General features: G+C 39.9%; 1 protein-coding gene across 1 annotated transcript in view; it reads left to right on the top strand.

Moving 5' to 3' along the window:
* The window catches only part of LOC146491657 (aryl hydrocarbon receptor-like), a 57327-nt gene extending 42377 nt beyond the window's left edge, over nucleotides 1-14950 (top strand). Inside the window, exons 9-11 of the mRNA XM_085152597.1 lie at nucleotides 2349-2490; nucleotides 2593-3862; nucleotides 8604-14950. Coding sequence (XP_085008723.1) covers nucleotides 2349-2490; nucleotides 2593-3862; nucleotides 8604-8762 — 1571 coding nt within the window. The 3' untranslated portion in view covers nucleotides 8763-14950. The remainder of the gene's footprint in view (nucleotides 1-2348; nucleotides 2491-2592; nucleotides 3863-8603) is intronic.
* The last annotated feature ends 371 nt before the right edge of the window (nucleotides 14951-15321 follow it).

The raw sequence follows: 15321 nt of genomic DNA, 5'->3' as shown, positions 1-15321 counted from the left end.
CTCCATAATCCATACTCCATAAATCTCTCCACCATTATGAATTTTTCACCTAAATGATGGTGACTCCACCGTTGAAAATGGATGGAGATCTTTGACTATAAATTTTGTCACTGCCCTATGAATTTCGTCCACTTTTTCTTTGGTCATTTTAGCCTTTTTGGCCAGGGTAAAGGGAGTATCTGCCATCAAACAAGAAGACAGCCGCATGTAGCTATGACGGTGTTTGCTAGTTCACCTTACATGCATTAATTTAATAACGTGGTTAGCTTACTCAACTTAAATTACACACGAACAACATTAAGCTACTCACGCAGAGAAGAACGGCTGCTGCTGCCATCATCATCATCAGTTATCATTTCTGCTACACTGGCAGGGCTAGGGGCCGGACTCTCCTCTTCGGGTTCTTGGATGTTGCTAACTCCGAGAACAGGCACCACACCCGCAGTAGATGTGCTAGGTGTGATGTCTTGCTGCAAGTTATCAAATGCGGTGCATTTCTCGGCTTTTAAAAAAACGCTATGCGACGCCATGTGTTTCATTAGATTTGAGGAGTTACCTCCTTTGCACATTATTACCTTTAAGCACTTGTTGCAGGCTGCTGAGTTTATATCTTTTGCTGTGAAGTACAGCCACACTGTCGAGCGCTTCGCCTTAGGCATTTTAGTTCTGCTCTAAAAAAAAAACCCGTACGTACCTGGGCCCGCCTACTATCCTGGGAAAGGAAGTGATTGGCTAGATTTCTCAGGGAAAAAAAGCACCGAAATGAAGCACCGAAATGAAGCACCGAATTGTGCGCTGGTTTTCGGTCTGGTTACTACCGTTTATGACAGAACCGGTTCCACAATGGCACCGGACACCGGTACCCATCCCTACTCCCCATGATACTTTTTTTTAAAAACCAGAGCAATCAGATGTTCAGGGATCTATAAACCTAACAGCTGTATCTCTTTCCTATTGTCACATTTTACCTGTATGTATTTGAGGACAACAAAGGGACAAAGAGGGGCATGTATTACTTTAGTTGAAGTTTCATAGATATCATCCTCGAATTTATCCAACCAGCACTGTTGAGCAACACAGGGGATAATTATTTCTTTTTTCCCCAAGTAATATTTTTTTTATTTTTCTTTCTTTTCCACAGTGTATGTTTGAGTGGTGATCCTTTTCTCTGTACCCCTTGGGAAAATGCCAGTGTTTACATCACACATGTTGGTATTTGTGCAGCAAGTCTGCTTTGAAGAAAATTCACAGACCTACAGTTTAATCTTAAATGTTACTTTACAGATCCATCCCTTTGTTATTTAATTAAAATAAATTATCCATCTCTCTCTTCTGTTTATTGACTTCCTGAAGCTTCTCTGTGTGGGTTCAAGCTTAAAAATATTTTTCATAAACAGCAGTTGTTTCAGAGCAAGTTTTTAAAAAAGTATTTAAAAAAATCTTTTGCTGGTTTTGTAGTCTCGCCCTTGTTTTTGACATTAGAAAGCTCAGAAACACGAGCACAGGCCGTGGAAGATGAGGAACTCATGAAAATGAAGCTTTGGCGTCGCATCGCTGTGTGCAAACAGCACGTGTAACATGTACATGTAGCCAAAGCCAGCATCGGCAGCATTTTTTTGACCCTATGCGACCCATATCTGATCATGGTATGACAGTGTGAACGGCACAAATCCGATATTTTCAAATCCGATCTGGGTCACTTTCGTATGTGGTATTAAATCCGATACATATCCGATGTTTCAGAAAGCGACTGCTGTGTGAATGGTCAAGTCGCATTAAATCCGTCTTTTACGTCACTGACACAAGACAGACCCCAATTATCAGCGCCGGAGAAGACATCGCGAACGCTTCCTGGCCATCTGGTGAAACTGCTGGGAAGACAACGTTGGAGAAAGTTAACATTTTATTTGTACTGCATAATCTGCAGATTCTGACAGAAATCTGCAACTATCCTTTGAAGCACCGCTCCTCTCTAAAACAGCAATAAGGATCATTATTAGGTTATCTACATTATTATGTAAATAACAAAATAACTTAAAGCAAAAATTGGGAAACGTGAAGTCCGAAGTCTTTATATTAAGGGCCATCAGTCAAACAATACTGTTTGCTCTGGGTCTAAACAGAGCGCGTTGTGTGTGACATCTTCTTTTGCACATGAGGGCCGCTTTGAGGGTTCACACTAGAGCGCGTTTGCTGTCGCATTTTATTTGTAGTGTGAACGAGCAGACAAAAAAATCGGATTGATCAAAAAATCGGAATTGAGCATTAAGACCTGCAGTGTGAACGTAGCCTTAGTGAGTGAGTGTGTGCACACAGCAGAGGCTCTAACGTGTCCTCTGTCTTTCCAGTGATAAAGACGGGTGAGAGCGGCCTCACCGTCTTTAGGCTGCTCACCAAGGACAACAGGTGGAAGTGGGTCCAGGCCAACGCCCGGCTCATTTACAAGAACGGCAAGCCGGACTACATCATCGCCACTCAGAGGCCTTTGGCGTGAGTGTTTCTTGATTCCAGTGTGATTTTTTTTTTTTTTTTTTTTTTTTTTTTCTTCTTCTTCTTTATTTGATTTCTCCTCTCTAATGGATTCATTCACAGGGACGAAGAAGGAGGGGAACACCTGAGGAAGAGATCTATGCATCTCCCCTTCACCTTTGCCACCGGTGAGGCTTTGCTCTACCAAACTGGATATCCGCTGCACGGCTTCGCTGACCCGCTCCAGGGCAAAGCCAGAGGCAGCAAGTCCAAGAAAAGCAAAGGAGAGAAGGCCTCTTCAGATGAGCTGGACCCAAAGTCCCTACTGGGGGCGCTGATGAGTCAGGATGAGTCCGTATACGTATGCCAGCCAGATACGGAGCCTAAAGTGTCCTACCACAGCACCCTTTTCAGTGAGCAGCAGAGCAGGGCTGATGGTCTGGGTGCTTTGTTCAGTGGTGACAGCTGGTATGTCGTCTCTAGCGAGGAGTCGCCAGGGGAACGCAACGGCAAAACCTCCAGTTTTGACCCCCTTCTGACCACATTGGACTCTCTGTCTCTCGACGGAGAGGAAACATGCTCCAACAGCGAACTGTTCAGCGCCCTGGAGAATCTGGGCCTAAATGCCGAGGACCTGGAGCGGCTGCTGCTGGACGAGAGGATGATGCATGTGGAACTGGACCCAGATCGCATCCCAACTCTCAGTGACCTTCTCACCAACAACGAAATCCTCTCCTACATTCACGACTCTCTGGAGGGTGCGAGCGAGAGGCAGGAACAGGTGAACACAGGCAGATTTGGGTCCTCAAACCACCAGTCAAACTCAGATTCTGCCCAAAGTGTCTCCCAGCAGGCGTGCTTGACTGCTGGACCAGTGATGGGGGGACCTGACAGTCACTGGGTGGTACGGACAGGGAATCACCACAACCGTCATCACACCAACCATAACAAAGCCACGGAGCTGGACAGCAAACATGCGAACGCTCCACAGTGGCAGCTGCAACAGGAACAGCTCTCTGCCCCCCTCCAGTACCTGCAGGTAAGCAGTGAGAGCACTCTGTTGTCTGGCTTCCAGAATAATCCGCTCGGACCGACTTTAAATGGGTCTTGCATCCCAAATGGACTCTCAGCTTTTCCCCCAAGCGTGGCTGCTGGACACCAACATTACAGCGTCAGTGGCACAGACGGCGCAGTGTTAAATGACTCTACGTTACAGGAGGTCTGTCAAAGTTTGGTGAGCACTGTGCAGCCCTACCAGCTGCTGGGACACCATAAGCAGGAACAGACTGAGGAGCTGGAGCAGTTACTGGTCCTGACACAGCCACCGCACAGTGTACCATCCTTAGAGACCTACGGTGTGTTTGCTGCCACCCAAGACTCCACTCACAGCAAGGTGAGAGACTGTGGAAATATAGGTTCAACCTGAAACTGAATTAGCCAGAAGGTTAATCGCATGACCCAAATAGGTCATAATCATAGATGTGTGTGTGTGTATGTATGTATATATGCATATATATGTATGTGTATGTATATGTATGTATATGTATATATACATATACATATATATTAGGGGTGCAACGATACACAAAATTCACGGTTCGGTTCGATACTTTGGTGTCACGGTTTGATATTTTTTCGATACAAAAAATGTTCATGCCTTTTTAATTTGTCATTTATTAAAATTATAAATATATATTTTAACTCAAAAGTACAGTTTTTAAATTTAATGTTGCTGAAACAACAAAATTAAAAAAAAAATCTATCTGATCGAGAAATCACTCATCTTTGGAAAAGAGAGTTTATTACAGAGAAATGGCTCTTTCCAAAATAAAAGCTATACTATACGCTTCTTCTGGGCTATATTCTCAGCAGCATATTAAACATATCAGGTCCCCATAAGGAGAATCATGTGCTAACGGCTGTCTAAATGACTCGGGTAAAGTTTGTAGCATGCCTGCTTGTTGTTTTTGTCTGCTTCCACTTGTCTTTGCACTAGGATGGTGTTGGCGTAAATGTGCAGTCATATTTGCTGTGTTCCCACTAGTGCTGTCAGCGTTAATCTCGTTAAAATGTCATATCGCCCCGTGTGTGGGGCTGGACAGCGTCAACACGTTAACAAGCTAACTGCGCTAACTGCGCTAACGCACTAGTTCCCACCAATTGAGCATTGCGTGGCACATCCGACATACTGTTTTACTTTAGTCCATGACGCGCTTACCTTCAGGGTCATGCTTCACATGAAAACCAAGATAGTTCCAAACGCCAGATCTGAATGAGGGTGGGGGATGTTAAATTTCGGGTAGCGTTGAGGCAGTTGCCATGTTGCAACGAGCTTAGCTTCAGTCTTGCTAGCTTGCGCTGCGCTCAGTGGATCTGCACTCGACAGTGCAGCCTAGGCGGAGTAGTCAAACGCAGATCCACTGAGCGCTCAACACAGACAGCATCGTCAGAAGACAAGTTGATAAAATAAAATAAAAAAATTGTATTGTTCAATACATGTGCGTATTGTTGCACCCCTAATACACACGCCGTATTTGGACGAGATGATGGTGTACTGAGTTATCAGCTAACACTAGCTAGCTTGGTTAGCATCCAAAATTAGAAAAAAACTAACGGGATAAAATCAGATATCTGTTAGTTAATGCCAAGTAACAGACTAATAAACTACAAGGCTTACACTCAGCCTAACAGGAGAATCGACATCTTGGATGGTCTGTTAGTACAATTAAGCCATATTAACTGTCAGATAATGAAAATACTGTGAAAGATAGCTAGTGGGTACCTTTCATTAGTTAGCCTCAGATGTCCATAGTGGCTACTTCTCCTCAGACCTGTTTGCTGTGAGAGTTAGGTTTGTGACTCCAGCCAGCTCACAAGGCCTGAAGATGCCCTCAAATATCATTGACCATCAACAAATCCAGGGCCGCAGGATCTAGAAACTCTTTACTCAAGGCTCTTTTAGCCTTGTGCTGCTCTCTTTCACTGTCATGACCATGGATTTTTTTTTTCCAAGTCAACGCACAAAGGCTGCGGGCTGGCATGGAGCTCAGAGTACACTGTGATGATGTGATCAGACATCCCATGTAAATAAGACAAGGGATAGATGGGTCAGAGCAGCACTGCCTAAGAAAACAGTCACTGGGAGTTGGGATAAGTGAAAGGTTAGAGTCAGGGCTAGTTTACCAGGAAGGTTATTTTTATTTGTGATGAATGTGTTTGAAGGGCTTGGTGTTAACGCTGGATTACATTGTTTGCTTTTACTGCAGGCACTATTCAGACCTGAAGGATAAACCCTTTGTCTGTCTGACTTTGTACAGATCTTAATTTGTTTGTGGGATTTTGATGATTCCAACACAAACAGGAAACAAAGCTAGCTAAGGTTAGCTAGCTAGTTGTTCCAGATCAAACGCAAATTTATTTTCAGAACCAGTTTCTGGTTCTGGTTTCTGGTTCTGTTTCCTTCACACAGTCCCCATTTATAAAGTACCTTACAAACTCTAACATTACGGGTAACATGTGGATTTTCCTGTTTTAGTGCAACTAGCCAGGCAAACTGCTTGCTGCTTAAGACACAGAGAGTGAAAGATCTTTCATGAAAGTCTTTTGGTTTTTAACGTAAAAGTCATTGTTGCAGCCAGAGGAAGTACAAAAGTTTGCCTGCCAAGACTTAATTTTAGACTCTTTGTTTTCCACAAGGAGTTCAGTCACTAGTTAACCAACACTGACTCTGAAGACAGTCTTGTCTGAAAACATGAGAACATTTGCCATCAAAGTAAAGTTGTGTTGCTTTAATTGTGTTGCTTAAGGCACAATTAAGATGGTAAGACACAACTTTTACTGAAGGGTTGCAGTCAAAGTTTGGCAACCTGTTAGCAATCACAATTGACCTCTTTCTTGCTAGTGACTGCTAGCAACCACTAGCGAAAGGTGGCTACCAAGCAGTCTCTAGGCCTGTGTGAACGGGGCTTTAGCAATCACAGGGACTGCCAGCAACCACGTGCAACAAGTTGAGGAATATATATTTTTCCAGCACAACTGGTGGTTGCCAGATGGTTGCCAACGTGCCTGAAGGCCTGTGTGTCTGAGGCCTGAGCAACTGGCCATTTTTAAACTACTTTATCAACTAATGATATGAACTGGCTGTCACCAGATTCACTCAGAGTGGCCACGCTGGTCTCTCAGGTATTTTAGCTGATGCTACATGAGAGTTAGGGTTAATGAGAGTTTGAGTCTTAAGTTAAGTTAAATCTTGAAATGTAAGTGTGTTGTTAAGAGCTTAGAAACAGTTCACCACTTTCACCTATGGTGTTAAATAATGAATGCTACTCCATGAATGAAGGTAGAAACATGACACCTTATGTCACGTGTTGCAGAGAAAAGCCTTAAACTGAGTTTCAAGACTGTTTGTACTGTTCACGAGTTAGATACCCAGCTAGTAGTTATAAAAGCCTGAATAAAATCCATTATTTTGAGGTGTTTTATTTGAGATGTTGGTATTTAAAACAGTGCAGGCATTCTGATGTTTGGATCCTGTTAGACTCACAACAGCCAATTCTAAACTCAACTCCCCATAACATCATTTAAATTGCCTAATGAGACCCAAAAATGTTCAGGAGAAACGGGAACTTGTCTTTAAAGTCCAACCAAACCTTTTTCCAGTAATAACTAAGCAGAGCAGAGAAAGGTCCTAAAACACTGATCTATTGGAGTACAAGTTGGAGGTCTAGAGAAATTCCCATTGTAAAACATAATGAGGGAATGAGACCTCGCCAGTTGGCGCTGCCAGATTTAGGCTTGAAGGTTTATAACAAGTCTGCATTGTTAACTTGGCAATAAAAGCCCAACGTGAAGCTTGTGTGACAGAAAAAGGGCTCACGTAGCATGTTGCTCCAGTGCTAAGGATTTTGTGACGTACTGCATTGTTGAAATTTTCTCAGTAGTTGTCATAGTAGCTTTTTGCTGGTGTTTGGAGCCAAAAAACAAACTGAGAAATGACAAAAGAGATGTGATGAAACAGGAGCACAGAGCAGCAAAGCGACAGCAGTGAGAAGGAGTACAATAATGAATAGAATAAGGTCGGGATGCCCCAGAGATGGACGACCCCAGCAGGCATCCATTCATCCCCTCCCCATTCAGCCTCTGCTGTTATTCTTCAGGGTCAGTGGCTGTCGCTGAAAGAAAAATACTGGCAGGCTGACCAGTCAAGCATGAGCGGCACTGACCTACAATTTGACTGTCATCATTACCTAATGCTGCGAATGCAGTGAGGAGGGGGGAGGGAGGAGGAGGAGGCAGCCAGAGAGAGGCACAGCTCTGCTGTGAACAGATTACATGTTTTACAGCACGTTTGGACCACTGAAGAAAAGAAATAATTAACATAAACAATAATGAATGAGGTTAAAGCCTTCTACAACTCATAAGAAAAGTGAGTAGAACACCAACAACACTTCTTTTCATTCACGTGAGTAAAGCAGACAACAAATTAGTTTTCATTAGAACGACTCATCCTTCCAGCAGAGGTTTCTATATGTAGCTAGCTGTGTAATTCACTAAACTGCAGCACTTTCACACAGACAACTGCTATTGTCCATTTTTACTTACATTTCTTTTCAACTTAACCTTGAAAAGTGAATCGATATCTTTCTGTTATGGAGTTGTACAACTGAAAAAATTTGACTCCTTTTTTATTAATTATATATTTCTATTTGCCAATTTTTTTTATGTTTTCATTTTTAATAAATTTGCACATTTTTCTGTACATTTGACATTTTTTGATGTATTTCAAATATTTATTTGATATTGTTGATGTGGGGGAGTGTATCGTTCCTAAATATGTGTTTAAAAAATTGCAATAAGCAAAATTAATTAGCTAATGTTTTTATGCATTTTCTTTTTTCATCAATAAACATTTTTATTATTTTATTTACGAATTTTCTATTTTTGCTATTTTTCTTGGAGACATTTTCTTCTTGGACATCTGCCAGTTCTAGAAATTACTTTTTATTTTTATTTTTATTATTTTGTTTTGTTATTGGTTGTTTGGGGAGAGATTCCTTTTTTTCTAAAACTGTGCCCTTTTTCTCAGAAATTAGTGTGTTTTTCTTACAGTGTGACCCTGTTGTGTTGTTTCTCAGCTGGAGAATGGCTGCCTCCTTGGAGCCGCAAGCACGGCGTACGTCAGAACGTGTCTGATGTCCAATGGGAACGCAGTGGCCACAGGTGACATCCCAGTCCCGTGCCCAGATGTACTTCCTGCCCTCCAAGACTCCCAGAAATCTGGATTTTTCCTCTAAGAAGGTAGAACAGAAAAGAGAAGAGGAAAAACAGACTGTGTCTGTATGTGACAATCATGATTTTATAAGGATGCAAACAAAAAAGACTTAAGATCAGGTTCTCTTTAATAGCATTTGTTTCATCTCACCTGTGCTGCTCAGAAAACCTCAGATCTCCTCTGGTAGAGGAAGAGGACGAGCTCTCTCTGAAAGTGTCCACATCTGGTTCAAACATGTGGTCCTGACAATCTGACCACAACTGGGTTTTTGCTGTCAAGCCAAAACTCATCACTTTGTGACCGGTGTATAAACAGTTAATCGAACAGAAAATAAGTGGAAGACGCAATTACACTCAATTACTGCACTTTTTTATCTTTATTATCTCTCTTTGGTGCTCAAAATAACAAACGTCAACAAAAAGGCCGGTTTTAGTGGCACATAATGTGAAAACTGAACTATTCAAGTACTGCCGGCTATTTTTTTAACTATATGCACACCCAGCTGTTGGTTTAGGTTCAGCCGGAAATGATCTTCAAGTTTAAAAGACTTGAAAAGGGGGTTTATTAATTACACTCATTTCAGTTCATTTTTTTATGTTAAGAACTCTGTTATAATATGTCGGAGCTTCAGTTACACTAATTAGAGATGCTTTAGAAACATAACAGCTAATTACACACACACGTTTATAGTTATAATAATTTACTGTACCCATTAACCTAACTTCCATTAACTTGAGTGTGATAGAATCTATCCTGCTTGTTCCTATGAAAACCTTTTTGATCACCACTTTATATTCATGCAAATATCTTGAAAAATATAGAAATAAATACAAATATTCAAGTAATAAAATAAATACAGGCAAACACTTTGAGCATGAGCTTTGACAAGTGATCTCTATGGTAGTTTAGAAGGATCAAAACTTACACGCTGAGTATTAATAAAAATAAAATATCACATATGCTGCATCAAGCAACAGCAATGAGTCAGCGAATCTTTATTTGTATAGCAGCTCAGTGCAGTTTAATGTACTTGATTGATGAATAACGAGCTGGTAATAAGACATTAGCTTGCAATGTTAGCCAATTTTAAAATAAAATAAAAAGGCAGCAGATCAAGTAAAACAGAAATTTTAAATGGTCTTTGGACCTGATGAAAGTAAAACAGAAACATGAAATAATAAATAAAGATATATAAAATAAGGTCAGATAAAATACAATAAAAAGCAAAAAATAAAAAAATAAATAGAATAAAATGTTTATTAATGAAAAGGGTCTAATGAGTAAGTAAAATTAAAATAATTTAATTCAGTAACAATCCTGAAGAACTTTTTATCAATGATTTGCAGATTGCATGTAATTGCCAACTTGACCCCATTCAGTTGCAGACTGATTGCAGACTCTGTCTTATTGCAACAAAGTTGCTTTTAAGTCAGTGTATTTTGTGGAGAAACACTCAAAATATTTCTCATGACTGAAATGTCTCAAAAATGGTTTTCAAAACAGAGAAGATCAGATCAAATCAAAGCATCAAATTCAAACATAGAACAAATCATGCTTTCCACTATCTTTGCCACACTAGTGAATAATTCCTGTCAAAACTATGAAACTTTGTAGGAAAATGGACTGATGAATCCAGGAAACATTTTTGTGGTGTTGGGTAACGTGAAGGTTAAAGTCTTTAAATCCTCTGAGAGCTAATTCACAACAACCTTGATGATGTGTCGACCAAAAGAACCCAAAAAACAAATCTCCTGTAAAGCCTTGAGTCTGCAACTCGACTTAAACTGCATTTTCTCAGCAAACTCAAACCAACAGCTGCCTTTAAAGTAGGAAACATTTTAGCTTAAAGCTCATGGTGTGGTGTGCTTCGAAAACTGGTCACAAGGAGACATTTGAAACATTTAAAACCACTGGTGAAGACTTTAATCATATACAATCTGCAGTATATTTGAATGCAAACATTTTGAGCCATTCATTTATGGAAAACGCTGCGATGTCAGATCAGAAAACAAACAGATTATTTAAACATCAGTGTTCGTTTTGTCACCTAGATGTAGATCAACTGTGGGGTTCGTAGTTTTTTTTTTCCCTGGTGCTACATATTGGAAAATAAGCATTTCTTTCCTATTGATGTTGTTTTAAATGAGATTTTCTTTGTCTTTTAAAATATGTTGAGAAAGGTTAAAAGGAACCCCGACTATTTCAGCTTATTGGCCTTAATGTCCTCTGCTGATCAAGCAAATCCTAAATGTTTCAGGTATATTTTGACCTACAAAAGCTGCCGTTAGTTTACATGTGCAATGCATTCAGCTCAAAATTACACAAAGGATGAACTACTGTGATATCATTTACGGTGCTTTGGTCCAAATAAAGTTGATTCAATTTAATGGCACCAAATCACAACAGCAGTTGCCTCAAGGTGCTTTATATTGTAAGGTAGAGACCCTACATCAAGTACTTGCTCTGTGAGCAAGTACTTGATGACAGTGGGAAGGAGGAACTCCCTTTTAGGAGGAAGAAATGTCCAGCAGTCGGGCTCAGCCATGATCAGTAAGGGGAGAGGGGTTTAGACACATGGACGTGATATAAGAAACGTAGAGGATTATTACAGTGGTCATCTTCATGTTGTACAGCTCGAGTACGGCCGACCAGAAAAAGTGTCTGTCTTGCTGTAGATGTCTCTACCCAGAGTGCACTGCAACTTTAAACAACATGGCAGCCTATTAGTGAAAGGACTTTTCCAGTTTTCATAAAACGAAGGCACAAGATGACATCACAAGCTCTACACGATTTCATAATCTGGGTTCCTTTTAAGATTAGAGAGGACTAGCAGACGTTTTTTATTGGTTCACCCTAATGCTGCATTTTTGCCTTTTTGAAGTTTACACCAATGTCGTGCACCGGCTTGGGCGGTCTGATTTGTCGATCAGCGGCGCAAACATCAAAGAGCATTTTTTGGTTTGTTTCCTGACCGGAGACAGTGTGAAAATCTCCCGTTAATGCCTTTCAGCCTGTCAGACTCCCGACCGTTTATTCCTTCAAAGTGTGAATAACTAAAAAAAAAATATTTTATTCTCATATCTAAAGTGAGAACTTGTAGTTGGTTTAACTCTGACTGACTTCCACACTTTAAACCCTGGTGCACATTAATTAGCAGTATTAGAGCTCACCTGGCTGGGCTTTCTTCACGTGAAGCCCCTGTTGACCCTGCTGGTTGTGTAATGTTTGAAAATGTCTCGCTCACTGAGACTGCGATTCAGCTGTTCTGAAGGCAGTTTACGTCAAAGCTTACAGCCCACTGCGTTCATGTCATGTCAGATTAACTGGAACTGAAGAAGTTATTAAAGTGATAGTAATCAATATGTCTGCATGATCAGAGGGTTAAACTGGGGCTGTATGTGTTTTATGTTAAACAACACACAGTAATAAACAAAATGTGCTTGCATCACAAAAATATTGTTATTGGAAATTGTGACAGCCCTAGTTTAAATCCAGAAACTTCAGACAGTAGCATTTTTTTTACCGTTCCTCTCATCCCTCTTTGCAAAATTTGCAAAGCATGAATTTTGAAGTGTGATTTCAAATTATGAAGGAAAAGGAAAATGAAAACTAAAGCCAAAGTTTTTGTCTCACACGATATAAAGTGTCTGTGAAACCATCAGGATTTTTGGTTGGTGCCTCAGCGTTTTATCACAGGGCTGATATTAGCTGGTATCAGTATTTAAGACAACCTGTAAATGAAAAATAAATAAGAAACACCCTTCAACCATGCTATGAGTGTTAAGCTTGCACAGTTTGTCCACCAGAGGGCACTCTGCAACATTCTTGTTTGTAATTTGAGTTTGGAAGACCCTAAAACTGAATTTTTACGGTCTACAAAACTGATTTTGGCTGTTTGATTAAAAAATGGCCTGAACTTAAAATAAGTCTATTTTAAGTTTAGGCCAATTAAAACATACTTTAAAAAAAGATTTTTGTGTGGTGGTAGGACAAAACACCCTCAGTATGGACAATGCACAATACAAATATTGCAGCATAGCTAAAAACTTACTTTTATCTGTAACAGTGTAAGAATAAAAACCTCAATTCAGTTGTAAGAAATGTAATTGTGACGTGCCAATTTCATGCTTCTGATACGAGGGTAAAATTAATACACTTTAATAGCTGTAATCCTCACAGAGAGGCATGACAAGGATCTTTAATCTATAAAGCTATGATTATGTTTTAGTTCTCTGCATGTGAGTAGCTGTTGTATTATAATGTAAAGAAGTCACAAAAAACTCTTGGGTAGAGCCTCACACTCACTATTTGATGATGAAATTAACCCAAGTGGACCCTACAGGAATCACGAACACGTAAAGTGTAGCTTTAAAATATAAATGTACTGAATCGGTGAAATGTTAAAAACAACAAGATAAATACAATCAATAAAAAAATTGTCCTGGAGTTACTCACCTGTTTCAGTTGCCCTAGTTTCCTTTCAGCTCAGTGTGAGAGTCTTTGCCGCTGTTAATCAGCGCCTCTTTAGTTTCTCCTTTCTTCACTCACTCACTGTGAGTGAACCTCCTCACCCACACAGTGGAGTACAACGTTAACACGTTATGTTACTGTAAGCGTAATAAAAGCTTCCCCAGAAATGTTAAATCAAGCATAAAGTGGAGGAGGCAGCAAGGAAAGCTTTTCTGTCGTGTTGACTCACATCGACAAAAGTTTGTCATGAAATAAAAATGTGGAAAAGTTGTGGAAAAAATGATTCTTTGACCTCATAAACACAACGCATTAATTTTTAATGGAATGCAACTGAAATATGTAAAATAAAAGGTTTATTTGCTTCATTGAGGAGTGTGCTTGGTATAAACTGAATGTATACTAATCGCATAAATTTCTTTTGAGTAGATTCCATTGAATTGAACATTTTACGTCGTATTATTTAACAAAACTACAGAACATTTACTTAAAGTCAGCATTTTGGGCATAAATAGCCTTTTGCTGTTTGTTTTCTCCATGCAGTTTTAGCATTCTTTGTGCAGCTTTTTAAATCAAGATCAGTCCACATATTTAATTATGTGTAATTATAAAAACTTAGTTTAGACATCAGTTGAACTGGTTTTGGCTTCACTTGAGGCTGTGGACTTCCTTTGGCTGCTCACTAACTAGCTGAAAGGCATTGTTGGACCTTAAGAGAGCCATTTCAAGACACACTGGCAGGTTTTGTCTCGGTGCGTATAATGTGGCAGGGAACAACATCATTATTTTAGCTTTGTGTTTTGAGATACATTAGCTCAGCGGTGACATGACATGAACGGAGATATTAAGAGCAGCTGGAGGGCAGACGGGACAGCACATAGCATTTAGCACTGACTAAACTGACTCAGAAACCAAAAGAGGCGCTCTGTTGTTGAATGTCTCGTGTGAACCACGAAGCTTTGAACTCGCCACAGAAAGTTGCTTAGAAGCGATTTTTTTGCTCACGTCAGCCGACGACAATCGAAATGCATTTATAGATTTGCCTCTTTGTTTTTGTTTTTTTTCCTTTTCTTACTGACTTTTTCTTACGATCAGATGATGATCAGATTTTTCTTAAAACAGATCATTTAAAATCAGTAGTCAGATCACACACTGACACGCTGTGTGGAAGAAAAAAAAAACTTTATGAAATCTCAAGGCTATTTACAACCTGAAAAACTAATTGTGTGTGTGTATAAGATGTGTTTATAATGGTGTTGTTCAAGCACTGCTTTGTAATCACAGCTCTGACAAGCTCTTGCACTGAAAGTAGTTTTTAAGAAAAGCATTTTATGATTCCTTGTTCTATGAATATTGTCCCCAAGAGTCTCAGTGTGTTTTATCTATATGTCATGTTTGAAGACACGTTAGCTCAAAGCAGTATGGTGCCATAACGATGAGCAAAGACCTGCTCTGCTCTCAGCATTTGGAGACTTTAAAATCACTCGTTTCACTTGCTAAAACCCACTTCGCCCACAGATTTAATCTTTCTTTTTTAAACATTTGAGTTTAAATTAAACCAAACTGTCCCTGTGCTGTTTTTAATGCACGCAGACTTTATTTTGCTGTTTGTTTGTTTTGTTTTTTTAAATCACTGGAAGTTGTAGTTGTGCGCTAACATGTGTTTAAAAAACAAAAAAATGCAGTCTGCCATGTGTTGAAATGTGCTTTTGGATCCTTGAAATAAAGGATTTTGTGTAATCACACTGTAGCGGGGCCTCCTTTGTCGTGTTGTTTAAGCTATTTGATTGTTTGTGCTAACTGCTGTCTTTTGCCCACCGGGTGTCAGTGTAGTCCCCAATTTTGATGTCACCTGATGTCCTCAGATTTTTACTAGACAGTGTACAAATAGCCACTCCAGATGCATGACATCATTAAAGGAAAGTCGGGTAAGAAGTAAAGAAGAGTTAAGGATTTAAAAAGCACAATAACGCCCACTAAGAGTCCATGTTATATCACTAAGATAATAATCAGCTGCCGACATATCCCAGCGCAGCACTGCCACCATGTGTCAGGACTCAAAACATCCAAGATAGTCAAAATTATCTGTGGAAAATTTGAAGTGACTTTGAACG

This window comes from Neolamprologus multifasciatus, chromosome 23 (assembly GCF_963576455.1).
Source record: "Neolamprologus multifasciatus chromosome 23, fNeoMul1.2, whole genome shotgun sequence".
Taxonomy (NCBI): domain Eukaryota; kingdom Metazoa; phylum Chordata; class Actinopteri; order Cichliformes; family Cichlidae; genus Neolamprologus; species Neolamprologus multifasciatus.
The sequence above is the reverse complement of the archived record's forward strand: the minus strand, read 5'-3'. Positions and strand labels throughout refer to the sequence as shown.